We start from the raw sequence: 27,631 nt of genomic DNA, 5'->3' as shown, positions 1-27,631 counted from the left end.
AGTAAGAGTAGCAAAAGATAAAAGATAACTAGGACCTTATAAATAATACTTTTGTTCATCAAAGGACTTTATCAACAAAGCAAAAGAGACAACCTACAGATTGAGAAAACATTTTTGGGAACCATATATCTGATAAGGGTCTAGTATATATATGTGTGTATGTATGCATATTAGTTTTATATCAGTATCCCCTTGTTCTGTCCAAACAACTGCCTTGATCTATGTAAAGGCTCCTCATGAGCACAATTAAGTATTCTGGAATTCCCATTCTTCGCAGTGTTATCCATAGTTTGTTATGATCCACACAGTCAAATCCCTTTGCATGGTCAATAAAACACAGGGAAAAATCCTTCTGGTATTCTCTGCTTTCAGCCAGGATCCATCTGACCATCAGCAATGATATCCCTGGTTCCACGTCCTCTTCTAAAACCGGCCTGAATTTCTGGCAGTCCCCTGTCGATATACTGCTGCACCCATTTTTGAATAATCTTCAGCAAAATTTTGCTTGTGTGTGATACTAATGATATTGTTGTATAATTTCCACATTCGGTTGGATCACCTTTCTTGGGAATAGGCATAAATATGGATCTCTTCCAGTCAGTTGGCCAGGAAGCTGTCTTCCATATTTCTTGGCATAGATGAGTGAGCACCTCCAGTGCTGCATCTGTTTGTTGAAACATCTCAATTGATATTCCATCAATTCCTGGAGCCTTGTTTTTCGCCAATGTCTTCAGAGCAGCTTGGACTTCTTCCTTCAGTACCATCGGTTCCTGATCATATGCTACCTCCTGAAATGGTTGAACATCGACTAATTCTTTTTGGTATAATGACTCTGTGTATTCCTTCCATCTTTTTTTGATGCTTCCTGAGTCGTTTACTATTTTCCCTGTGGAATCCTTCACTATTGCAACTCGGGGCTTGAATTTTTTCTTCAGTTCTTTCAGCTTAAGAAACGCCGAGCATATTCTTTCACCATACCTTTTCAACCTGTATGCTGAGCAAATAATACGAGAAGCTGGACTATATGAAGAACAGGGCATCAGGACTGGAGGAAGACTCATTAACAACCTGCATTATGCAGATGACACAACCTTGCTTGCTGAAAGTGAAGAGGACCTGAAGCGCTTACTAATGAAGATCAAAGACCACAGCCTTCAGTATGGATTGCACCACAACATAAAGAAAACAAAAATCCTCACAACTGGACCAATGAGCAACATCATGATAAACGGAGAAAAGATTAAAGTTGTCAAGGATTTCATTTTACTTGGATCCACCATCAACAGCCATGGAAGCAGCAGTCAAGAAATCAAAAGACGCATTGCATTGGGTAAATCTGCTGCAAAAGGCCTCTTTAAAGTGTTGAAGAGCAAAGATGTTACCTTTAAGACTAAGGTGCGACTGACCCAAGCCATGGTATTTTCAATCGCATCATATGCATGTGAAAGCTGGACAATGAATAAGGAAGACCGAAGAATTGATGCCTTTGCATTGTGGTGTTGGTGAAGAATATTGAATATACCATGGACTGCCAAAAGAACGAACAAATCTGTCTTGGAAGAAGTACAACCAGAATGCTCCTTAGAAGCAAGGATGGCAAGACAGCGTCTTACTTACTTTGGACACGTTGTCAGGAGGGATAAGCCCCTAGAGAAGGACATCACGCTTGGCAAAGTACAGGGTCAGTGGAAAAGAGGAAGACCTTCAATGAGGTGGATTGACACAGTGGCTGCAACAATGAGCTCAACCATAACGATTGTAACGATGGTGCAGGACCAGGCAGCGTTTCGTTCTGTTGTGCATAGGGTCTCTGTGAGTTGGAACTGACTTGACCGCACCTAACAACAACAACAACAATTAGTTTTATATACAAAAAAAACCTTCTGTAACTTAATAAAAGTCAAACAACTCAAATGGGCAAAAGGCTTGAACAGACATAAACCAAAATTGTTGTGGTTAGATGCCTTCGAAGTCAGCTCTGACTCATAGCGACCCCATGTGTAACAGAACAAAACGTTGCCTGGTTCTGCACCATCCTCACAATCGTTGCTACATCTGAGCCCATTGTTGCAGCCACTATGTCAATCTCTCCAGCTGAGGATCTCTCTCTTTTTCCCTAACTGACTACTTTACCCAACATGATGTCCCTCTTCTACTGATCAGTATAGCTTCATAGGATGTATTGGTATCTGGTAGAGCAAGTCATTGCACCGTTATCTTCAGAAGTATCTTGCCCACTTTTGAAGTGTTTTAAGTTACTTGTTAAATATTTTTATTTTTTCTGTGGTAAGAATATACCTAACAAAACATATGCCTGTTTGACAATTTTTACATATATAATTCAGAGACAATGATTACATTCATCATGTTGTGCAGCCATTTCCGCTACCCGTTTCCAAATTATCCCACCACCATTGACAGAAACTCAGTGCCCCCTAAACAGTAACGCCTCCTTCCTCCCGCTCCCAGTAACCACCAATAAGCTTTGGTTTCTACATATTTGCCTGTTTCATATAAGTGAAGATCATACAGTATTTGTCCTTTTGTGACTGACATTTCACTCTGCATAATATTTCCAAGGTTCATCAATGGAAGGTGAGAGGAGATGGGCAGTGAAGATGCCCCAGGTAAGGACACTGTCCCGCATCCAAACCAGGCACAAGAGTGTGGTGCAGACAGGTGGGGTTGACCCAGGAGCCCAAGGTGCTCCCAAGCCCAGCTCCACCCACTCAAAAATATCCACCTTCCCCCCAGAAGGTAGCAAGTCCCTCTTTCAAGTGCAAATGTGCCTGGAAGAATTAAGCCTCCCTTGATGCCCTTGTATGAATTGCTGCAATGGCTGGCTAATCCAAAGACACTAGCCTGGGGCTGCTGCTTTTTCTGAGAATGGGTATTTTAACTTGTGCCTAGAAAGAACAATTTTTGCTCTGGGAGGCAGGCCTGCCTTGAGTGCGTGGCAGCCAACTGGAGGACCGGGCTTTGAAAGTAGAAAGGAGGCTGGAGGCAGGCTGGCTTCCAAGGCTGAGAGGAGACGATTTCCCCCTTTACCAACTTGCGCAGCCCCTGTCCCTGACAGCCTGCCACCCTGAACTGGCTTTACTACAGCCCCAGCTCCGCATTCCCAATTGGTCTCTTTTCTCCTGTGCATGTGTCTGGGGGGCCAGGGATAGAGGATAGTCTCATTTATGTCCCCCCATCATGCTCTCCTTCTCGCATTTTGTTCAGCACCTCATGATTTTAGGGGCAGGTGGAGGGTGTACAGCAAAATGCCTGAGCCAATGAAGAAGGGAGCCCCACCCGTACCAGGGTGCCGCATCCCATAGGGTCATATGGGCTCTCCCTCATCTCCAGGCAACTGTGCTCCTCAACTTGACAACAACTGAGAACTTTTCAGACCAGGTGTTCTTTGGGGGACAGAAGCTGCTCCCTCTCTCTAAGGCACATTTTCAGTCCCTCCGGCACAGTAGAGGGGAGGGACCTGTTCCAGGAAGTATCTCCCAAGCCTACCATACTCCAGCTCAGCCCCTCTCCCCGCCCCCCACATAAATTGACTCCCAGTATCCTCAGGATGCCTGGGCCACCTCCCCAAGATGACTGTGGCCTCCTTCTTCTCCAATAAGAGCTCCTTTTGGGAGAGGCCAATAAGAAAAAAGAAAAGCCCTCCTTAGGGCCTTCCCCAGAACAGTGACTGCGTGAATCCTAATTACTGGCCCTGAATTATTCTTTTTACTAAAAAGAAAAAAAATTTTTTTCAAAAGGAAGGAATCTCTGAGGTCCTTATTAAAACCCATAAAACTTCTGAAGAAAGGCGAAATGTGAATCTCTGAGTCTTTTTTGCATTGACAGGAATATAAAGAGGTCCTGAGAGCATCTGAACCCCAGCGAGGTCAGCCCAGCACCACCTCACCGAGCACACTCCTTGGAAGGGGAGAAGCAGTGAGCGGTAGCTTGCTTAGTGTTGATAGAGCACTTTACAGTATACTCAGAGCTTTCTCATTTATTCTTGCCTTTGATCTTCAGCATGGCCCTGCTGAGGTAAGCATTACCTCACACGTTTGGACAGAGGCAAGTCAGAGTGTGAAAGGAAAGGCATTAGGAAAAAAACAGGAAGGAGGGTGTGGCTGTTCCTTCATGCATTCATTCCACAAGTATTTATTGCTTACTGCAATATGTCATATGTGGTGTTTGGAGCTAGGAGACAATTGTAAACAAGACGGACCTGGTCCAGACCCTTACGGAGTTTACAGCCTAGCAGATGTTTCTTGACTCCCCACCCCTGGCAAGGCACTGCTGGCAAAACCCAGGTGCACTCAACCCCAGCTTCGTGGAGGACTTTCCAGTGTCAAGAGGTCCTCCTTCTGTGAGCTCCCCGTCACCTCAGGCTTACCTCTCCCACAGTAATTACTATGCTCCCTTTCCACAGAGTCAAAGAAAGGCACTTTGGTCAGGCTACTGTGGCAGGGGAAAGAAACCAACAATGGCTGTCTCAACTCCAGTCAGCACAAAGACAGCTAAGGTTGTTGAGGGGCACAAGAGGGATGGGGAGTGGAGAACTGGAAAATTACTGGGGGAAGAGAGAAGGAGAATGGAGAATTACTGAAGAAGGTCTGGCAATGCGTTCACAGACGTGGGCTGTGTAATTGTGCAGTCTTTACTGTAACAGTACATTCTGCAGTTGACCATGTTGTGCCATTTTGGTGAAGAGCTCAGTATGGAGTCAGGGGTTGGCCCAGGGACGGGGACATGGTCTGGCATTAGGGGAAGTCTGCACTAAAGTTTGGACAAGTATGTGGGGCCAAGCCAACCTTACTCTCCAATAGTTTAAGAAAAAGTTTTTGCTTAGCACTTGCAACTTTTCTGTAATTTTGAGGTTGTGTTTTAGAAATCCCAATAGAAGCACTGGTGAATTTCTTCACTTTCCCATTTTCCTTTCTTTTGAGAGTGAAATACCCTCCATCCTCTGGGGACTGGCTATAGAGAGGTCTCTAGAAGGCCCATCTCCATGTCTACCACACCCAAAAGATGGGTTCTTGGTGCCTAGCAAAGCCTATTTACCACACATTGCTGGTTTTGCATCCTCACCACTGGACAGGAAGTTTGTGGGGACAGAGATGGTGCCTGCTCCCCTAGTACCCAGCATATTGTCTGCATAATGTATTCAATGTATTATCAATGGATGGATGAATTGAATAGTCACATAGCAGGGAATCTGAACTCTTGAAAGAAAACCAGGATAGCAAAGGAGCTGGATAATACTTAATCTTTTTTGCTAGATAGAAATGCTCATTCTACACACAGAAAAGTATAAACCCACACAGTAGAGTCCCAGGGCGTGGTTTTTTACCTACGCTTTATGTGTGATGGGTCAAACCTCCTAAGAATCCAGGAAGAGTCCAACACTAGATGTATACAAAAGATACTAAATCCCAGGGTAATGTTTCTCGATAGGGCACAATCCATTTTCTTATCTAACTTTATTTCACTTTCATGGCTGTAAATGCACACGCAGACATATGAACATCCCCATTAGTGCCTGGCGTTCTAGAGTAAATCTTCAAAATGAGGATGCTGGCCTGCCTTAACAACTTTTTACAAAAGTTAGCACACTGCTACGCACAGATGCATTCGCACCCTGGAATTTCTCAGAAAGAAAAGTATTCCACGGGTGACTCTTGCTATTTTCACAGGTTTTGCTTATTCATTACCCAGCCAGGCTCCCTTACACGCCTATGCACCAGAGGCATTGCTTTCTCACGACTAAGAAGTAAAATCTCTAAAAGAGAAATAAAACAATCAGACTGGTTGATCCTTTAAAGAGAAAAAAAAAAAAAAAAAGGAAAGAAAGTAATTCCAATTCACTCATAGTAAAAAATGCTTTTTAACTCGGCCACAGGGAAATCCCAATTCATGCAAACTAATTCCATCTTCATTATTCCATAATTCATTGGGTGTCTATGGTAATTTTAACTCTTCTTTCTTGAAAGAAGATCAGTGCACATATCTTAATAACACATTCCTCTTAGTCTTACTGAAATGTTACATTCATAACTGCATTTGATTGCAACACAACCTGGCTCTGGCGCCCCTGCCGAGGCTCTTACAGGCCATTATTAATGCGGACCCCTCCAGGGGCTGTAATTTGGAACTCAATTTGCCATAAAATTGTCCTACGTGTCACCTTAGTAATAGGAGATCATGTGGCCCGTGAAACACATCGACCTGAAAGATGGCACTTCTTGGAAATTAATGTCAAATTTTTCCCAATAGTAAAAAGGCACTAGCCATTGTATCTGAAGAGAATTTCTCTGTGTCTCAGAGATGGTGAGGGGTCAAGATGAGGGTACCCCACCCGCCTTCCTTGAACTGAGCCTATGGTGCCTCAGAGTAAAGCTTTCACACAATAAATATACTGAACACTGGTCAGCCAAGTGCTCTCTCCCATTGATTCTGATGGCACTTATCTTTTTAACCAGAAATCAATACATGGTCTAGCAAAGGATTTTTATGCTGATTGAAGATACAAAAGGCAGTGTAGATGTCCAGTTTGGCAAAGCAAAAGGTAGTTTAGTTAGAATTTCTGGGTCATCTTGATTGTTTATATGGGCCAAAAAAGGAAGATGAAATCCGGGAATATCCTGGAAAAATCCAGGTTTTTGAGCTCCTACCTTGTCACTTTGTTGTAGGTAAGATTGCTTTATACCAGGAAGCTCTGGAAGAAGGAGGCAAAGACGCAGGAGGGAGAGTAGGGAGGTGTCTGCCTCCGTCCACCAGCAGAACCGTGTAGTGGCAGCCAGCTCACCACCAGCCCAATTGCTCTGGCCACAGATGAAGCCAGTACTTGCACCTTCATCTATTCCAGGGGCTCCTTCAGCAACGTCAGTCATATCAGCTGCTTTGTTGCCTTACTCGATAGCAGGTATTTTCGTTCTTCTTCCTGATCCAGGCGACTCTCTTGACTCTGAATTCAGCCAAGCAGAGTGAGAACGCCCATACAGGGGCCTCTACAGGTTGCCCTCACTCTAACGTAGGTCTTCCTTACCCCTCACCCCAGTTACAGGTCACGGTAGCAGCATCCCTTCGTATGTTCCATAGCAGAGGACAAGGCTGATCCACCCCTACTTATACTAATAGAATTTATAAGCTACAGAATACAAGGCACTCCTAGATTATTCTATACTACTACTAAAAAAAAAAAAATTCCCATGATGTATCTGGTCACCTACAGGGACCGGATACAGTATGATAATGATATTCTTTACAAACATGACAGCATACCTGGAGAGGTTGCCTTTATTGAAGCAAAATCCTCCCAACAGAAGATGAAGTCATAGTTCTTTACCACATTATTGAAGTCATTTTATGCTTTAGCATTGACTCTCACTACTCTGCCTATTTCAAGATGGGTTGTAAGAGGCTGAAAGGATGAGCAGCACTTTTGACAGCTTCTTGGGTTGTTGTTAGGTGCCATCGAGCTCAGCTCCAACTTATAGTGACCCCATGTATAACAGAACAAAATGCTCAGTGCTGTGCCATTCTCGTGATAGTAGGTATGTTTGAGCCCATTGTTGCAGCCACTGTGTCAGTCCATCTCATTGAGGGTCTTCCTCTTTTTCATTGACCCTCTCCTTTACTAAGCATGATGTCCTTCTCCAGGGACTGATTCCTCCTGATAACATGTCCAAAGTATATGAGACGAAGTCTTGCCATCCTTGCTTCTAAGGAACATTCTGGCTGTGCTTCTTCTGAGATAGATTTGTTCTTTCTTCGGACAGTCCACGGTATATTCAATATTCTTCGCCAATACCATAATGCAATATAACTGAGATATAAAAAAGATTAAGCAAGCAAGTGAGCAAGCAGAGATGGGGCAAGAGAGACACGAAGCTACATGAAGATCACCCAGGAGCAGAAGCTCAAAGAGACAAGGACCTTTCTCCAGAACCAACAGAGAGAGAGAAAGCCTTCCCCTTGAGCTGGCACCCTGAATTAGTACTTTTAGCCTCCTAAACTGTGATAAAGTTAATTTCTGTTGTAAAAGCCACCCAGTTGTGGTATTTCTGTCATAGCAGCACTAGGTAACTATTACTGATTTGTGGAAGTTTATTAAACCTTCTGGATACTAGTCTTGTCACTATGTGGCTTCTGTTTACATTTTTAAAGTGTGTTTTGACAACAAGTCTTATCTTCTACAAGAGAATAAAATATTGATCGGTGATTCAAAGCACAAACAACATCTATCATAAGTTAGTACTCAACATACCAGGCTTATAACCAAAACTTTGTTAGACCCTACCACTATTCTCTCAGCTCACTTACTTCCGGATGATGGGGGGCATGGTAAGGCCAGTGAATTCCATGGGCTTGAACACGCTGCAGCATTTCTTTTACTGTAAAGTAAGTTCCTTCGTTAGAGGTAGGAAAGTAAGTGAGGCATTCTGCAAGGACATGGATGGTGGTTCTCACAGAAACACTGTGGGAAAGGCAGACAAATCATACATATGTACGTACACACACACATACAATACACATATATATGCAATTATATTTATATACAAATTAGAAAATGAATATACATGTGATGTGATGTGTATGTATAATCTATTCCAGTAAGGACAAATCATTTCCCCCTCCATAATGAAAAGCAGTATAACCGACCTCCACCTGTGTCCAGGTGCTGGCTGGTCTCGCTAGGGAACGGGGGACTTCTGGGCTTGGTCTCTGCCGTTGTCAAGTTGGGCGTTTATCAGTGGTGGCAGCCAGGTCATCCTTGGTGAGAGGAATTCCACTTTATTAAATCTGTATATAGTCCCCACCCCGCCTCTATGCTTCTATTATAAGTTCATCGATCACACTCCAGAGTGACCGGGAAAAGAGGCTGATTGACATTCACACAATAAATCTTGTCCACCTGAAAGCCACCCTTGCAGAAGATGTCTTTTATAAAGCATTCCAACAGGGACCCAGATATCTTCACATCCTGCCTGTTTCAAGAGGTACATCCACATACCTTTTCCCCGTATTCTTTATTTCCAATCTTCTAATGCATTCTTATCAAGTGCCTAGCCATATGGCCCAACCGTTAGCTATTCCCACATACTAGTGTAAGATCAGTACTTTGGGACGTTTTTCAAATCCAGACAAGGTGGAAACCAGATGTACTTCCTGAAGTTCTGCTCATTGGAAGGATACACTTTCGCAATTGTCTTTCAGGAACACTCCTGATACAGGGTACGATACTGCCTTATTTCACACTGGTGAAGGTCAGCATATCCCAAAGAGCAATCTGTGAACCGGGCCCACTTTTTTCTTCCTTTGTCAACTGATCACAAAGAATCCCCCACGAGGCCACGAGTGTGAACTGATGGAGAGGCAGCAGTACATAACAGGAATGGGTGTCGTGGGAGTCTGAGCCACCTGCTCATGCCACTTACTTGTTCCTTCATGACTTACTTGAACCTGGTCATTGTATTTGATGAATTGATTCTTCATATACCAAACCCGATGTCTTGATGACTCAGATAATGCCCAGTTCATGTTCGGCAGCTCTGTAGCAAGCCAGGTGTTGTTTATCAAAAGAATAATTATCGCAGAAGATGAAGCACTTCTGCTCCATAACGCTAGGGATCTTCACTGTGAAGTTCCCATTAGTGAATTCCAGAGGTTCCATCAGGATTCCTGTTTTCCACAGACACCTCAAATACCATCGGCTTTCATGTCAAAAGACCCATGTGACAGAGCAGCTTAGGCCTGCTTAAGAGCCTTCTCTTGCCCTGGGCCCCACTTAAAACTTACAGTGTTACAGGTTACTTGGTAAATGGATCAGAACAGCACAGCCAGATGTGGAAAATACACCCAAAGCAGTCCACCAAGCGTGGTACCACTTTCTTAGCGATAGGTTCGACAAGGTGCCACAGCTCATCTTTCATTTTGAAGAAAATAACCCAACAATCTATAGACTACACTTCATTTCTGTGGTGGGCCTCTGAATTTTTGTGGGCCTTATCTCCCAGCCTCTGACAAGCACAGTCTTACTAAATCAGTGAAGGTTATTTGCTACTTACTGTTCACCAAGTCAATTCATCATGACGTCATCAATGTAATGGACCAATGTGCTATTCTATGGGATACCAAATGATGAAGAGCTGTGAAGACTAGATATGGGCAGGAGAACTGACATAGCCCTAAGGCAAAATGGCAAAGGTGTACTGCTGGTCCTTTCAAGTGAAGGTAAAACGCCTCTGGTGTCCTTGCAAATTTATATAGAGAAAATAATTACCTACGGTCAAAATGTTCTGATTGCCATGTTGCCCTTCATTACAATTATTGCTCCCACCTTGTCTCTGGAGGTTAAGCTCTACTCCTCTGGGATCTCATCATTCTCAATGAGACCAGAGCACCTATTCCAACGCTGGCATCTCTTACTCATCCTTGGGTCTGAATAGCACAGCCACCAGAGGTTTCCAAGGATGTTGGTACTTCTCCCCTCACTGACGCACTTTTCAATCCCTTTACTGGGTAGTAAAGGCAGTGTTCCCTGGGAGATATAAAGGGGGTGGTGTGGGCCCAGGGATGTGGCCAAAAAAAACTCACTGCTGAGTAGAGTCGAACTCATGGCTACCCTATGTGTCACAGAGTAGAAGTGAATGCCATAGGGTTTTCTTGGCTGTAATCTTTATGGAAGCAGATTGCCAGGCCTTTCTTCCACAGTGCTACTGAATGGCTTTGAACCATCAACCTTTAGGTTAGCAGTCAAGCACAAACCATCTGAGCCACCCAGGGATACAACTGCACATGATAAATAGGCTCCAACATTTCTAACTTTTTAAGTCTTTAGATGTCTTCCTCTCTACCATACCAGGGAAGTTATGTCATTTCAACCTCATGAAATGAGACAACTGAGTCTGGATTTCAGTCACCCCAGCAAGCAAATTGTTATAACCACTCCCAGCTCTCCAGCTAAAATATTAAATCCACAATCTCTGCTATATGCAGCCATATTGATAAATTTTATCTTCTTTTCTCTAGTATCCAATAACTCAATTCCTACACATATTCCTCAGCTATCTCCTCCTGGGGTAGTCATCATGTGGTGTCTGAGATATGTTTCCAGTTATGGGTGTGGAGGCAGTGAAAGGTGGTGGGGATGGGTCTGGAGAAAAAAAAGAACATCTCCTGTGGGGCAACTGTTTCCAGTGACATCACTACAGAGTTTACAGTCAAGGGTACGCAAGGGTCTTCAGACAGGGAGGAGGAATACTTTCTGTAGCAAGAGAGGTTCAGGAATATTTGGCAGTTCAAGTTCTGGTAGGTGTGTCCAATTACACACAAGTATGCCTCTTGTACACCTGCTCCTTCCCTATCAATGACGTTCATTTTTTGTAAGAGTTGGTGGGGCTCTGAATTCAACTTTCATGTAATTATACTCACAACTACAGGAAATAACTTTTAGGATTATTTTAGGAAGTTTTCTCCTTCCCTGTCTGTATCTGGGGCAGAGAGTTTGTCCCTTTTCCCCCGTGGTCTCTCCAGCACAGTCAGAAATGGTTACCCCACCCCACACCCTTACAGTTACCACTATTGCAGTAACAGTCACATGCATAGTAACTTACTCTCCTCAAACCTTTCTTCACAAGGCACTTTATCCCATGTAAGCACAGGTGATAATAGTAATCATGATGCTACTGCATTCCACGGATAAGTAATATCCTATTTACCACCAAAGAAGGAAATGCATCAGGGAGACGGAGAATTGATGCCTTTGAATTACGGTCTTGGCGAAGATTATTGAATAGTGCCAGAAGAACGAAATCTGTCTTGGAAGAAATACAGCCAGAATGCTCTGTAGAAGCAAGGATCTTGGATGTGTTATCAGGAGGGACCAGTCCCTGGAAAAAGACATCATGCCTGGTAAAGTAGAGGGTCAGTGAAAAAGACGATGACCCTCAATGAGATAGACTGACACAGTGCCTACAACCATGGGCTCAAGCATAACAAAGCTTGGGAGGACGGTGCAAGGCCAGGCAGTGTTTCATTCTGTTGTACAAAGGGTCACTACGAGTAGGAACTGACTTGACAGCACCTAACAACAACAACATTTACCACTAGTGATGAGGTCATCACTGCATTCAATCTTTAAGAAGTTCAAAAACAGTTCCTGGAGCCCAAGCCTGTCTCCGGAACCCCACTCCAGGTTTCAAGACTACATGTGTTGAGGTCCATTCAGGAAAACAGGAAGGGGACTCAATATTGATAACTGTTTACAAAAGTGTTGGGACAGTGGAAACAGCAAGAAGAGAAAGATACGGTGAACCAAAAGATTAGTAACAAGAGGAAGCAGCTGTCCCTCCTAAACCAAGAGGAACAAAATGTAGAGGGCATTGTTGCCAGAACACACCTGCACTGTTGCTTCTGCCTGGCTTGGGACGCCAGGTCCACCATGGATAGAACAGCACAAGAGATGCCAGGCCTATGAAGAGGGGGCACGGTGGCTAACTCTGGTCTAATACTGAGATACAACAATTTTCAGAGACCCTATAAGAAGCTGAAAGAGCAAGAAATCATGTGCGTGAGTGCCTGTGCATGTGTGTGTGAGCGAATTTAATGCATACCTTAGGAATGGTTAGCTCACTTCTGAAGTACTAATGCAGCACCCACAATCCAGTGCTGGTTAGCACTGAAGGGCTCTCATCAGGAAGCCATACTCTACAAGTCCCTACAATCAGCACTCTAAACGTTATTCCCTACACCTAACCAGGAGGCACATCAATTAACATGTAGCATTAGAAATAGTTTTTCCTGGTAAAACAAGAGGAGCTCACGATGCAGTTGACTTGGAAAACATTACAAACTCCATCATCCTTGCAAGAGGCAGGAAGAAGAATCCAGTAAGCCATGACCTATGAGCTGGGAGTAAGGCTCGAGTCGTAGAGCCCCATCTGGTTGTGTGTCCTCTCCACTTAACGAGGGATCAGCTTCCCCTGCCACTGGCACCCTGTGAGCCTTTGATGCAAGGTGCTCTCTCCTCAGAGGCCTGAGGACTCCACAGAGCTAACAGGGACAGTCCCCATGACCACTGCTGAGCTTGTTTGCAAATATTTATACATGTGGCAGAAAGCCACCTGAATCTTATTTTCATTACATCATTCTGCCTAAGAGCAAAGGTTGGGGGGTGGAGACAGACAGCCCTACCTAATTTCAATAGATGGAGGCCACTATTTGTAAAGAATGGGACAGGTGCTGAGGGGATAAACTGGCCGAGGTCACTGGGCAACAGGTACAGGCTGTGGAGGAGTAGAGGCCTCCCTTAGGAGTCTTTGTTCTAATGGTTAAAACAAGCTTCTGTTACTCGATCACTTCACATCTGTTAAGCATTTACCAGATTATGAGATACTCCTACCTACAGTGTCTTCTCTCAGCCTCGGAACAAGCCCAGAGGGAACTAGTTAAGACAGGTGAAGCTTTACTTCTCACCTAGATGAGGAACCTGAGGCCCAGGGATGCCCTGGGCCACTCTCAAAGTCAACTGCGAGCTGCAGTTCTCAAACCGGCACCCAGGCTTGGGGTCTCCTCATCCAAGAGCCCTTCAGAAGCGCTGAGATGCATCTCAGAATCCTTAGGGAAGCTGTCCCAAAATACATATTCATTATGTATACAAAATTCCCTTCCCTTTGAGAGCGATTGTCCCAAACCCTCTATTATTTTAACACTTACTTCGGGCCCAGCACTGTTCTAGACACTGAGTGCCTAAGAAATAGCTTCTACCACACCAAACCAGCTGTTGCTGAGTCTGACTTACGGCGCCCCCACGTGTTGCAGAGTAGAACTGCATTCCATAGGGTTTTCAAGGCTATGACCTTTCAGAAGCAGATTGCCAGGCCTTTCTTCTGAGATGCCTCTGGGTGGGTTCAAACCACCAATCTTTCAGTTAGTAGTTAAGCACTTAACTGTATGTGCTACCCAGGGGAACCCTCTACCCTCCGGAAGCCTAATATTTAGGGACAGATACACATTCCCTGGAGGCACCTGTGCTTCAGTGGTGGAAACGTTGCCTTCCCTGTGGGAGACCCAGGTTCGATTTCTGGAAACCTACCTCAGTGCAGCCAGCCACCACTTGTCTGTCAGTGGAGGCTCGGGTGTATTGTGATGCTGAACAGGTCTCAGTGGAGCTTCCGGACTAAGATAGACTAGAAGAAAGGCCTGCTGATCTACTATCAAAAACCAGCCAATGAAAACCTTACGGATCCCAACAGAACATTATGCGATCTGCAGCTGATTATGGCAACGGCTCAAGACCCGGCAGAGTTCGTTCAGCTGTGCGTGGGATCGCCGTAAGTCGAGGCAACTCTTCGGCAGCTAACGTTTGCCTCATGTTAAAATGCAAAGGGTACGTACTAAGAATCTCACAACGGGACATGCTGACCCACTTGGGGACTCCTCAGTGCAGATTTGTGGTGTGAACACATAACTAAATGAGTGAGGCAGATGTTCTGAGAGGAGAGAACTCAGTGGTTCTCTGGGAATGCTCCTAACCACTGTTCAGGTTTGACAATTTAAAACACGGCCACCCTCCATGTGTATAAAATGCCTTATTCCTCCCATTACAGCTATCCCACTTCTAGGAATTTATCCTAATGGACTTGTCAGAGACATAAAAAGAGATTTTTATTAAAGTGTGTCTACTACAGTGTAATTTATAATAGCAAAAAGTGGAAACAATCTCAAGGTTTGATAACAGGAAATGGTAGGACATAAATGATGGTCAATCTACCAGATGGAATATTCCACGACCACTAAAAATCGTGTTGTGGGAGCAGGGGTAATGACTGGAGAAATAAGTGTTTACTGTAGAAGTACTAAGGGTTCCTAAAGAGCCATGTCCAGAATGATCCAATATTTGTAAAAGTACGTGTGTTTGTCTGTAAAACAACAACAGTAGTCCTCTCTGAGGTGCGATTAAAGCTAGTTTTGTGTTTCTTTTTCCAACTTTTCAAGTCCAGTTAAAGGGGCGGGGGGGGGAGCGGCGTTTCTCTCACTGGGCCTTGGTGGGCCTTGGGGTGCAGTGAAATCTCTGATCTGGTGGCTGAAGGCCTTTATTTTGAGGTTTTTCTCTGAGTACAGTCAAGTTGGTGTAACTTATACCTCTGTACCAGAGCGAGGGCAATTATGTCATCATTTAAAAAACAAAAAGCAAAAGCAACACAGCACTTACCCAGCCTGCAGGTGGGCTCTGTCACCGCAGCAGCTTCCTTGGGGTGGCAGGTGGCCTCTGGGTCACCTCCCCCGACTGGAGAGACCAAGCCGCCGGCTCATTGTGAACCGGCTTCAAAGTCACCGCCCGAGGGTGCAGGCCACCCGATGGAACAGGCATCCCTGTCCTCCCAAGCGCCTCAGGCACCTGTATTTCTGCAGATGGTTTTTCACTTCTTTGCAAAGGCATTCACCCTGCAATCTGGGTACGGAGGGAGGCGGCCTCCGAGGGCATTGCTGGCGGCCTCTCGGCTTACGCAGTGGCAGCCCGGGCCCGAGGGCCGAGCCTGCTTGCGGCCTCGGCGTCAGCAGGCCGGCACTGAGTCTCCCGGGGAACAAGCCGCTTGCAGAGGGGCCCAGGCTTAGCGCGCCCCACCTCTCGGGCTCGCCGCCACGCGCCTTTCTCCGCTCGCAGCCACGTGCGAAGAGGAGGTGCGGGCCTGATTAGAGGAAGAAGTGCACCTGCGGGGATCAGCCGCGTGACCTTCACCCTACAGTGAGCGGGAGCTTTTTTTGCCCTTTTGCAGTGGGGTTTTTGTTGTCAGCCGGTCTTAGCAACTGCGATTCTTGAGGCTCAGAATCTGTTTATTCATCATCAGCAGCGCAGTGTCTGGGTCAAAGCAAGCGTTCAACAAAAATTCGTTCAGTAATCGCTTTATACATGTAGAGTGGGGATCTAAGCGCTGGAATATCACTCTCTTACATCTCCTGGGAGGAGCCCTGGTGGCACAATGGTTAAGCACTCGGTTGCTGCTAACCCGAAGGTTGGCGGTTTGAACCCTCCCTCCGATCCCCAAGGCGAGCTGCTTCGGTAAGGATTCCAGCCTTGGAAACCCTATGGGACAGGTCTCCTCTGTCCTGTAGGGTTGCTATGAGTTGGAATCAACCTCATGGCGCCGGGTTTATCTCTTGGAGAGAGAAATGCTGTAGGCGGCCAAGGAGGTAGGAGGTCTCAAGGCCATGGGTAGAATCAGCCCGGGTAATGGGTTCGACCCTATGTGGCTTCTTGCTCCTTCTCTGCTGTGAATTATGTACTTAGTCCCAGCCGCATTTTCAAATACAGAGCTATGGTCGCAAGGCCCTTTTTCAAGGGATGGTGGAGTGACCGAAATGTCTGCAGGCTCCTGCTCAGCTTCTCTTCATGGTCTCTTCTTCTCCCAAAGAAGATGCTTCCACTCATTCATTCATTCAACCAACAAATACGGATTGGGAGCCCACTATTTCAGGCTCTGCACTAGATGTGAGGGTGTAGAAGAATGAGAGACACCCATGGGTGCTAGGAGCATACCTGTTGCTGATAGGTCAGTGTGGTTAACTCCAAGTGTTCTATATGTCTATAAGGGTTTTCTAGAAATAATGTCTTCAACTAGATGCTCTCCTAATGGAAGCGTCAGACACTGCAGTAGGCCCTACCTGAGGCAAGGAGGCATTTTCTCCTCCCAGGTGCAGGGATAGCCCTACCTGCAGTTGCTGGAAAAATGTCACCTTGCTTTGTTGACTACATCCTTCCAGCCTCCAGTGGCACCTGACGGGGTACATTGTGATGCTGTAGTAAAATGGCCATGGAGAGCCTGGTTAAAGTCGTCCCTGACACTCAAAGACAGTACTGAGAAGAATGAGAATAATAAAAGTAATATTAATACAGTGAAACCTGTGAGAGCCGGAACTCAACAGAACTGCCTTGTTTTTCTGGGTCTTAAAAGTTTTTGGCCTTTGACAGGGTGTGGTCTTACCACTTTTATATCGATCTCTATTAGTGGAAAATATTTGAGTTTTCCTTCTCTGAGAGGTTTCCACCTTACACAGGTTCTGGCTTCCACAGGTTTTACTGTCACAATTTTGAGAGTTTAGTAATTTAAGAGACAAATACAGCTAAGATTGTATATTTGGCATAGTTTCTCCCCATGAGAAATTACTTCTGATGACCACACATATCCTTCTCACGTCTTCACACCAACCTCTTCATATAAGCTCTGATATGGATTGAAGGCACAGTAGTATGATAGACTACGCTGAAGAACTGAGAGACGGAGTCTCTAGTTAGGAAGAGTGAGGTAATTAGAAACAATTCCAGATGCTACTTTTATATTCTTCTTTTCTCCGAAGAGAATGGTCAGCATTAGGTAGCACTTCTACTTGCTCTTCTAGTTGAAGGCATTGGTTCTAGAAATCTTGTATGAAATATGGCTTCTGCTAGGGTGGACCAAAGGGAGCCCAAAGAAGGTCTGCTCTAGGATTTAGGGAGGAGAACAGGGAGCCTAGAGCTTGCATGTCCAGGGAGCTCAGCAGCATAGGGGACGGGGATTCAGAGCCTTGCCAGGAACAGAGTGTATATTTGCTTCCCATGGCCCCCCCCCCGCCCACCCCCACCCCACCCCCGCCATGGCTCTTGGGACTACAGAGCACTCAGTTGCCTGGATGGATAGTACCAACATCTAGGAAATGCCTACCAACTTCCAACTGAGCCTCAGTGCTACTCAGAGGCAAAGTTATCTTTGGAGGTGGGGAAGAGATTGTCCTTGCAGGGGTACTCCCCAGGAGAACTTTTTCCAGTTTCTGATGTTTTGTTTTCTTGACTGAATGTACCCAGTTACAGTTCAGACAATCACTGTTTTAACAAGGGACCCGTGTGTCCAGGTTCCAGCAATGTGCAGTGATTGAGAAGGCACTTATTCTGTGTGAGCCCCAGACACATTCGAATGAGGGAGAATCACCAGGCCAACAAAAATACCGTGACATCAACCCATTTCTCAATACTTTTCATGTGTGTTCACCAGCCCGGCAGCTGACTCACGGATGTGGAATAATGCCAGGTGCTCGGTGGCTCTGCTCCCACCTCTACCTACTCCCGGCTTAGCTTCTGAACTTGTTGGAGGCCAGGGCCACAGTGGACTAGACAGGCCTTATCCCAGGAGGTCCTTTGGGGGCCTAGGAGGCAGGCCAAGGCCAAGTTGTTGCTCAAGTGAGAAGAATTCCACCCGCCAACTGGCCTTGAATTGTTTTCCCCCTCTGTAAAACAGAGGGATAAATTGGATAGAGATGAATTCATGACTCTGGGTAGAATAAAAGTGAACATTTAATGCCACCATAGTTTGATTCTTTGAAACACCAGATTCTTTTTTTGACAACGTTTTACACCTCATATGCCACAAAAAGTCAGAGACCTTAGCCAGCAAACAATGTCTTACACTGGAAATGGCACACAGCTTAATGGATTCATGTCACTAGTTTGTAAGAACTAGAGCTTTCTTTTCTGGACTGTTCTCCAGGTAGCCTGCTTATATTGATCATGATCAAGCCAAAAGCTCACTTTTATATACCTATGTAAAGGCCCATACACAAAACCAGCCTGTTTGGAAATAGGCTGTTGGGACCTGCCCAAGTACAGAACGGTTGAATTTCTGACTTTAACAGATGAACTTTATTAAAACAATTTTGACGGCAAACACTTGTGAGCGAAGAACTTAATTTTTAAGACTGCACCATTTTCCATTCAGTTAAACAGTGACTTTAAAAAGCAACGTCATTAAATACTACCACGGAATTTTAAAACAAGGTTTTATGAATTTGTTCGTGAATTCACTGTTTCTGACACAATAAAAGCACCTTGGGCAGGCCTTGTCTCCAATTGTCAAACGGGCCCGTTTCTACAGATAAGCATATTTCTATGTACATACATACATTACTCATCATGGAATGAGAGAGCTAGAGCCAAAGGACCCACAGAGACCACTTAGCACACGCCCTCATTTTACAGATCAGAAAACTGAGTTCCAGAAAAGTTAGGTAACATGCCCAAGGCCGGAGGACTTCTGTCAGAACTGGAACGAGGGACCAGGTTTTCTGACCCATACCCTTCCAGCATGCCACACGCTCCATGCACAACGTGTGTATTCACGTATGCACACCCCGCCAACACACACACACATAGGAACCCAGGAGTGGCGTCTGTGTGGTTGTCATCTACACACACCTGGGCATCGCTATGGAATGGGAAGAGCACCATGCTGGACTCAAGTCCCAGCCCTGCTATAAAACGAGTCTGTGAACTTGGGCCAATCATTGACTATTCAGTCTCTTCATCTATAAAGGATTATCCTCTGCTCTCACAGAGCTTTAATTTCTTCAAAGCACTTCTCATCAATTATACCATCTTCTCCTCAAACCATCCCAAAGGGCAGCTTTTCCTCTGGGAAACCTGAGGCCCAGCAAAGTTAAGTGACTTGCCCAAGGTTGCATAGCTAGTGACAAAACCAGGCCTGGCACCCCGGTTCCCTTACTCCTAGCGCAAGGCTTTTTCTCCTAGGTTTAGCCGCCTCTCAAATGAGACTACTGACCCCAGCCCCTCCCTGCCTCTCAGGGACGCAGTGAGGGGACAAGATGCCTTAAGTATTACGGGTTGTAAGCCTCCCTAAAGTGCTTTGGTTTCTCCAGAAAAAACGGGTACTATAGAAATTCAAGGTAAGAAACACTAGCTGCTTTCCTCAACCCCTTCACAAGCACCAGGGGTAAGGTGGGGTCTTAGGGAAATGTAGAAACCTAACAATACTGTCAGCTTTCCCCCCAGCAATTTAGTGTTGAACCAGTCAGAAAAGGCTGGACCCTCTTCCACCCAGGCCTGTGGAGGCTCATTTCCAAGCCCATTATCATCAAATTCAAAAGGAAGAGCTCTTTGCCCCTTCAGGTACTTATTTAGAAACAGCTTAGATTTTGAACTAAGCCCTGTACTTTGAAGATTGGGCTCTAATCCCTGTTCTTCTGATTTATTTATTTTTCCTCCCCCCAGCCCATGTCTCCGCCAGCTGATTTTTGCTATAAAAAAAAAAAAGATTTTTGCTATAGCAGGGGGAAAAATAAAACACACAGAGCCACGGAACACACCTACCAAACGTCCACAACAATGCATAGCAATTGGAAAGGATTTCCAACCATGATGTCAAATTACAAAATGCAAGCAACACTGTAAAACAACATCCTGAGATTACAGGTAAGTGATAACTTTTTCAAAAATCGAATATAACTGTGTGGGGTGTTAGCAGTACGGGGACCGAAGGGCTGAGCCTTTTTTTGTTTTTGGAGGTAATTTCTATGCATACATGAAATGGAAGTGGGGATGCCTGTTTCAGGACTCACCCCTACAGACGTGGACACAGGGAACAACTACATTTAGAGGACAGCAATCACACACGCCACTGTGTCCAATATGACATCACCTCCATTTCTGAGTAGGGCCACCCAAAAGCAGACTATGTTTGTTTAGGGATAGATAAATTAGCTTCTGAGAATTTTTCAAAAATAATTTGTTTTTGAAAAGATGAATTTAACTGACAAGAGCTTTTCCTGGATTGGAATTATTTTTTTAATCTGGAAATAATGAACAGTTTGTAATAAAACATATGTATTTTGTCAGGGAGATTGCTAAGTGACACAGTTTATGAGTTTTTACCCTCAAATGTTGACGGATATTTGCTGGAAGAGAGATACTATAATTAAAAGGAACAGTATATTTCTGCCACCTGTCCCCCACCCTCCAAAGGAAATTTTTGGCTGACAGTGTTGGTGAAACTTAACCTCTGTCTTTGTTTCATCTGGTCCAGAGTGCAGGGGCTTGCTGGCTCTTCTCTCTGCATGAGTTTCGTGTGTGACAGGACAAAGGTGCCCCTCACCTGGGGAGTGAAGTTGGGCCAGGTGTCATGAGCAGCAGCAGAGGCCCCGGAACAGTAGGACAAACAATCTACTCAGCATCAACTAGCATCCAACAGGACTTCATATCTGTCCCCTTACTGGCATGGTTTCAGAGTCTAAGGTACATTGCCTTTACACGTTAGGAAGTCCTTGCCTATATGTTCAAAGGGTGGGCTAAGGGTCCAGCAGGAAAGAGCAACGAGTAAATTCAGGAATTCTTCCATTTTCAATTTTGAAATGAACTCATCTTTAGTCACTTGTTTTTAGTCAAAAATCCTTTTTGGAATATGGAGCATAAATACAGTCAGGGCAACCTGGTTTTAGTCGCCTGGGTTACCAATCAAGAGCACAAGGACACAGGCAATGGTGTTTGCATTTAACACAAAGTGGGCTCTTGAAGCTTTGCCTTTTAGCCCAAGAATAACAGCTAGTTTTAAAATACTATTTTATCCCAAATAGTAACCCCTGTGAGGAAGGCTTATGGATTAACCAAATTAATGATCAGCACGAGATCTGAAGCCCAAAGAAGCCACTGGCTGACAAGGACATAGCTACAGCCCCAAGTGGGCACAATTGCATTTCCCGCTCCACACCTGGCCAGAAACCCAGGCAGCAAGAGATTTGTGTGTGTGTGTAACAGTTTGTGAACCACTGCCACGTATGGTAAGTGTGACTATAATTGAGTCACTACCACCTTATAGGGACACAGTAGGCTTAAGGCTAATTTATGACAAACTCGGCCTCGCTCCTGCCGCAAAAGTCCCCAAACTGGACTGTGTGGCCTTTCATCCCCGCTTCTAACATGAGGAACCCCCCGCTTTGTGGGGTTCTTTGTATGAGTCCCACCTGGGTCAGTAAGGGACCTCTGCATTTGCATCTCAAGTTCCCCAGGCTCAGAAGAGCAGCTGGAGATAAAACAACCGGCAGAGTCAGGAAGAGATGAAAGTTAGAGACAGCTTCCCCAGGTCGCAGAGGGGAATTCAAGGACAAGCAGACCAAAGGCTGCAAATATCAGGTGGGAATTGAATGCCCAGGATAAAGCAAACTGCCACTGCCTCGCTGCACAAAACACCATCATGGAATGCAATCTGGATTTACTCCTGGGGAGACAATGTCACCATTTGCTTTCTTATTTATTTTTGGGTCTTAGTTTTGCTCTACCGTTAATGCGTCCACCTCAAACTGAACTATTTAGTATGGGGGCTGGGGGGTACATTTCAAGAAAGGAATTAGGGCTTCCATATCTAAATGTTAATCGCAAATAAATATTTCCCCGATCCTTTCATTTGTGAGTAATGCACTAGAAATTGGCTCCTTGTGATCCCCTTTGCCTTTGTGGGCTGTCACCAAAACCAAAAGAAGATCTGGGACTATCTCACTGCCGGTCATTGTACAGAGCCTTAGTTAATGCGACTTCTTCACGGGGTTGGCCAGGCCTGCTGTTCGTTGATGACCATCTATATGGCCGACTTATAGGCAGAGCCAGGAACAAGCACACAGCTGCACAGAATCCATGGTTTATCAGTATTTTGGTAAATTAATACGTTTGTAGCTTACGTGGGTCAAAAGAAAAGAAAAAGGCAGAATGGACAACATGCATGCAAAGTTGCTCTCCTAAACCATGGCCCACTGAATCCTGTGCCTTTGCTCCATGATGTGGTGATAGCAGCTTGGCCAGGCAATCTGACTTGCTAAAATAACACTTGGTTTCATGCAACCCTTTTGGTATCTCATAAAGTTGTTGTAAATGTATAACAGTAGGCTTACGCAGGGGGCAAGCAGAAGGCCACTCCCCTAGGAAAGATCCCACTGATTCGGGTTTGAAATCTCATAGGTTTTCTCACTTGGTCTGACTCCAGGAAGCACCAGGGCTCTGAAGCTGGCCTGCTAAGGAAGTAAATGCAGCCAAGTGGCCCCAGGGCCAGGGAAGCCTGTGGCAAGGGCAAAAATTAAGCACAATGAGTCCTAATCAAATGAATGAGCTGCCAACAAAAATCAGAACACTCACCTTTGAAAACACCAGAAAAACCTCCAAATTAAAGGCTTTTCATGAAACAGCCTATTTCAAACTAGCAACCAGAAAGGATGCCAAATAGCAAATGGAAACTCAAAAGACTGGCATCCTTTAGGGCCCAGAAGCTTTCATGGATGTTGCCGTTAAGTAAGCCCATTCACACAAGTGCTGGGAGACCACAGACTGAGCCTGGAATCATCGGAATATCCTGCAGAACGGGGCTAAGGGTGAGGAGCTGGGATGACACACTTGTTAAACTTGAGTGGTACAATTCAGGGGGGAAATGGTTCATTCCAGAGTAACCTGGATGTGCCAATCAGAACTTGTAATCCTTAGAGCTGGTGTCCAGTCTACACACTGATCTCCAAAACCAGTGAGCTGGCAGGGCAATCTTTGCCCAGTCCTGACTACTAAGGGACGGGTACTGTGATGCTCACAAGGTGTCAGCTTCTAATTACCGAGTTCACCTGAGCCTTGCTCGTTGTTGGGATAGATGTGCAGGGATCTGTGTGTTCAGAGGTGCACCGGCAGAGTGCCTTCCTTGGGCAGCAGCTGGGGCTGGGGAGTTGGTTAGCAGGGGCTGCCTCTCCTGAAGAGGCTTGTGAAGATCTGCTGCCTTTGAGGGAGAAAATGAACAGTACTTACGTGGAAACTCCTTGCCGCCTCCTCAATGGGAAGGCTGGCAGGGGCTCTGGGAGAGGGCCCTGACCTGGAAGATAGGGGGGCGCCTGGACCCTGAGCGCCACTGCTACTCCACAACTGTTATCAGGCAAGTCCCTTGACCACTCCGTACCCTGGGTTTCTATCATTAATACGGGCCCAATAATCCCTTAGGGAATTGTTGCAGGGATGGATTAATCTAAACTTGAGAACAAGGTTCTAAGCCTTGGGGAGCTAAGAACCACATCATGTTTGAAGGTAGAGGGTCAGCAAAAACAAAGGAAACCCTCAGTGAGATGCATTAACACAATAGCCACAACAATGGGCTCAAACATACCAACGATTGTGGAGATGGTGCAGGACCAGATGACGTTTCATTCTGTTATACAGAAGGTCGCCATGAGTTGGAGATGACTGGATGGAAACTAACAAGAACTGTATGTCCATATTCATTAAACTCTGTACTCTGCTCCAAGTCATCGTGCCTTGCCAGGGTTATGGAGCGTATGAAGATGTAACCTTGCTCTGCTTTCGGGGGCAAGGTTGAGGGCAACAGCCTTGTGCCTTCTTGGTATGGACGGTGAGAACTGAAAATTGTACTCCATTTGCAATCTCAAGACCCGATCTTGTCCTAAACCAATACTGTTAGAGTCTCTGAGCATATTAAGCCTGAGACGGTCTCTAAGCTGGGGAAAATTCCCTGCTTTAACCAATGCATAAAACTAGAAAATGAAAAAGTATGGCTCTGTTGGATTGGTTCAAGCTTTCAATCAAAAGTCTTTGGAATAAAAATGGATATGAAGAATGTTTTGAAGGTCATGGAGCCCTGGATTAGTGGGGAAAGGAAACAGTACATGTGTCAAGACTTGAAGGGGATGCTGGGAATGGAACATCCCACCCATGAGGATCATGTAGTGCCCAGATCATAAGGGATACCATTTCCCTTAAAAACGCAAGCCCCTTTCTCCTCTTCTGCTCTCTAGAGTTCAAGTGCACTTGCTCCTTCATCAGTGCTCTGAGTCTGTCCCTGGCCGCGCTGTCTGTGGAGGTGACATCGTGCATTGCCTGCTGCTCAAAACCGTTTGGGAACACCCTGGTTCATGTAATGAAGTCTCCAGGTCCTGTTTGAGTGGCCTTACCAGAAGAACCATAAAAGACAGTTAACATTTATTCATATGCAATACTGATTAGGAAATATCTCTACAAACACAAGGTACTTGGAAACAGCAAGTCAGAAATAGGATAAAACACCAAGAGAAAACGAGCTGTAAATACATTGCAAAAAATGTGTTTGATTTTCTTTGTTTGTTTCGTTGCTGTTGTTTTAATCTTGACTAGCACCATCTGTACACAAGAAAGTATCAACATAAATGTTTGGATAATAATACAGATTTGCAAGGCACTTGATCAGTCATTCTGGGTAATTTTTTGTTGTTTTGTTTTAGCTTCCATTGGCAATCCTACGCCCACCCTCCCGCTTTCTCATAAAACAAGAGAAAGTTGAGGTGTCTTTTGCTAACAGTTCTTATGTACAAGAAGTTCTTTAAAGTTCCTCAAAGTGCTTTTTCAGTCTCATGGGGCTTTGACGTCCCTTGGGCTTCCCATCATTTTCTCCTTCCATGTGTGTTTGGTGTTTGCACCTTTCCTACAGAAAACAAAAGAAAAATCGCCTTCCACTCAACGCTCACTCCAGACTTGCCACCAACCTTCATCCTCATTCTAGTGTCTTTGAGAGCTTCCAACCCAGAGGGCCTGGGTGAGTGTGATGACTATCTCTTTGAGGTCCTGGGGTGTGAGGGGGGCTGGCCAGGCAGGGGTCCAACTCTCCTTATCGGCGCCTGGAGGTGATGTCAAAGCAGGTGACCATCATGAGGTGGGCCTTGCAGAAGTTGACACGGTTCTCCAGGCGCTCCGTCACACACTCCAGCGCTTCCAGGTACTCCAGGGAATCCAGCTCCAAAACCTGCTCCAAGTCAACTGCAAGAGAGGAGAAACCTGATGGGGCCAAGGGGGAAGCACGGTCTCCAAATGCTCAGCCCAGGCCACGCTATCCCTCTCCTGGAAGGTCTACCTTATGCAGTACTGACGCTTCCTCCTGCCTGATACCCTGCCTAGCTCAGGCTGAGAATGGAACGCTGTTTGCTAGTTGTAATTATGCTGGTGGGCCCTTTGTTCTAATTATAATTTTAGATCCTTAAAATTTTATTGAGACTATACTGAGGAATGGAGTCCCCGGGTGGTACAAACAGTTGCCACCCTTGGCTGCTGACTAAAAGGTTTGTGGTCCAAACCCAGCAACTGCTTCATGGGAGAAAGATGTGGCAGTCTGCTTCCGTAAAGATTACAGCCTTGGAAATACTATGGGGCAGTTCTACTCTGTCCTACAGGATCGCTATGAGTTGGAATCGACTCAACGGCAACAGGTGTTTCTGGTTCATACCGAGGGATAAGGTGACGTTCCAGCTCCACCTCTCTCTGCCCATCACCACCAGAGGATTTGTGACAGACTCTACAGGCACCATTATTCTTTATTAACTATAAAAGAAATAAACCATCAAGCTGAGGTGGGGGAAAATCCCTTTCTTTTTGGGATCTGACTTCAGCGACATTTGTACCTTGGTCTGTGTGCATTAAATACGTGTCTCTTGGGTTATTCTTTCCACAACACATGCATCTGCCTCTCTGAGCAGGTTTCAGAAACTTGACCCTATCTCTTGGCGATTCCTAATGCATTTTTACACACTTGCTAGCCGTGTGGGAAATGTGATAGCAATAAGTAAATCTAAACTAGTAATTAGAGTTCCTTAAACTCAGAAGACAAACTAAGATTTCGGACCCAGAGGCCCTCCCTAGTGTTCAGACCTATGCTTGCCTTGGGTGGTATAAATGGCTAAGCACTTGGGTGCTAACAGAAAGGTTGGAGGTTGGAGTCCACGCAGAGGCACCTTGGAAGAAAGGCCCAGTGATCTACTTCCAAATATTCAGCCATTGAAAACCCTATAGAGCATAGTTCTATTCCGATACACATGGGGCCGTAATGGCAACTGATTTTTTCTTTTTTTAAACTCAGAAGAAAAGTAGAGATTTCAGACCCAGGGATCCTCTCTCACATTTCGGCATGCCCAGAGTGAAAAGTCTGCTTCTTTCAACTCCTGAAGAGCAGGTACCTGGGGTCAGCCCATCCTGGCCCCAAGTCCCTGACTTTGTCCAGTGGTGGCTGGGTAGAAGGGTGCAGCATGGGGCCCAGTACAGGGAGGGCTGCCAAGGGTGGTGGGCACAGACCTGGGGTCCACCATGGGAGCCTTGCCGTTGACTTCCACCTTGGCAGTTTCCTTATCAGTAAAATGACAGCAATATTCCCCCTACCCTGCCCACCTGACAGAGTAGCTATAAAGGATAAAATTAAAATGAGCTAACGAATGTGAACGTGGTTTGAAATCTGTAACGTTCTGTTGAAACATAAGGGAGTGTAATTGAACCTGACTTCTTTTTCCAGATGACATAACCGAGATCTGGAGAAGGAAGGTGACTTGCCCGGGGTGACACAGTTAATAAGGACCAGAGCTGAACGTGAAACCCAGGGTTCCCACATAACCATCTAACACTTGAAAGCAAAAACCAAAACAAACTGCAAACAAACAAAATGCTACATCAAAACCACATTGGTCTACATTACTGCACTACCTCAAAAGTGGTACATCAGAATCAGAAAATAAAAATAAAAAGGACCCCGCACGTATATTTCTATGCTGAATCCCTGCCGCTGCCCCTCCCCAGGGAACAGCCAGTACACAGCTGCATTGACTTTTTTACTCTTGTTTTCAATTCATCTTAAAGAAATAATCTGTATTTCCCTTTCATCTAGCCTCCTGTTCCTTCCCTTTCTCTGGATCAAAACATCACTGATTTCTGACACGAACAAGAGAAGAAGGAAATGATTGTTTCCTGGAAGCTTCTAAACACATATGTACTGATGTTTAAGCTTCTTCCAGTCCTAGGAAAACACGTGACTTTGTAAGATGAAGA

General features: G+C 45.3%; 1 protein-coding gene across 1 annotated transcript in view; it reads right to left on the bottom strand.

Annotated features, from left to right (window-relative positions):
* Nucleotides 1–18,184: 18,184 nt before the first annotated feature.
* Nucleotides 18,185–27,631, bottom strand: part of KIF26B (kinesin family member 26B) — a 567,584-nt gene continuing 558,137 nt past the window's right edge. The window contains exon 15 of the mRNA XM_003410922.4: nt 18,185–25,582. Within this exon, the coding sequence (XP_003410970.1) occupies nt 25,434–25,582 (149 nt within the window). The 3' untranslated portion in view covers nt 18,185–25,433. The remainder of the gene's footprint in view (nt 25,583–27,631) is intronic.

Source organism: Loxodonta africana, chromosome 25 (genome assembly GCF_030014295.1).
Source record: "Loxodonta africana isolate mLoxAfr1 chromosome 25, mLoxAfr1.hap2, whole genome shotgun sequence".
In the NCBI taxonomy this organism is placed as follows: Eukaryota; Metazoa; Chordata; class Mammalia; order Proboscidea; family Elephantidae; genus Loxodonta; species Loxodonta africana.
The sequence above is the reverse complement of the archived record's forward strand: the minus strand, read 5'-3'. Positions and strand labels throughout refer to the sequence as shown.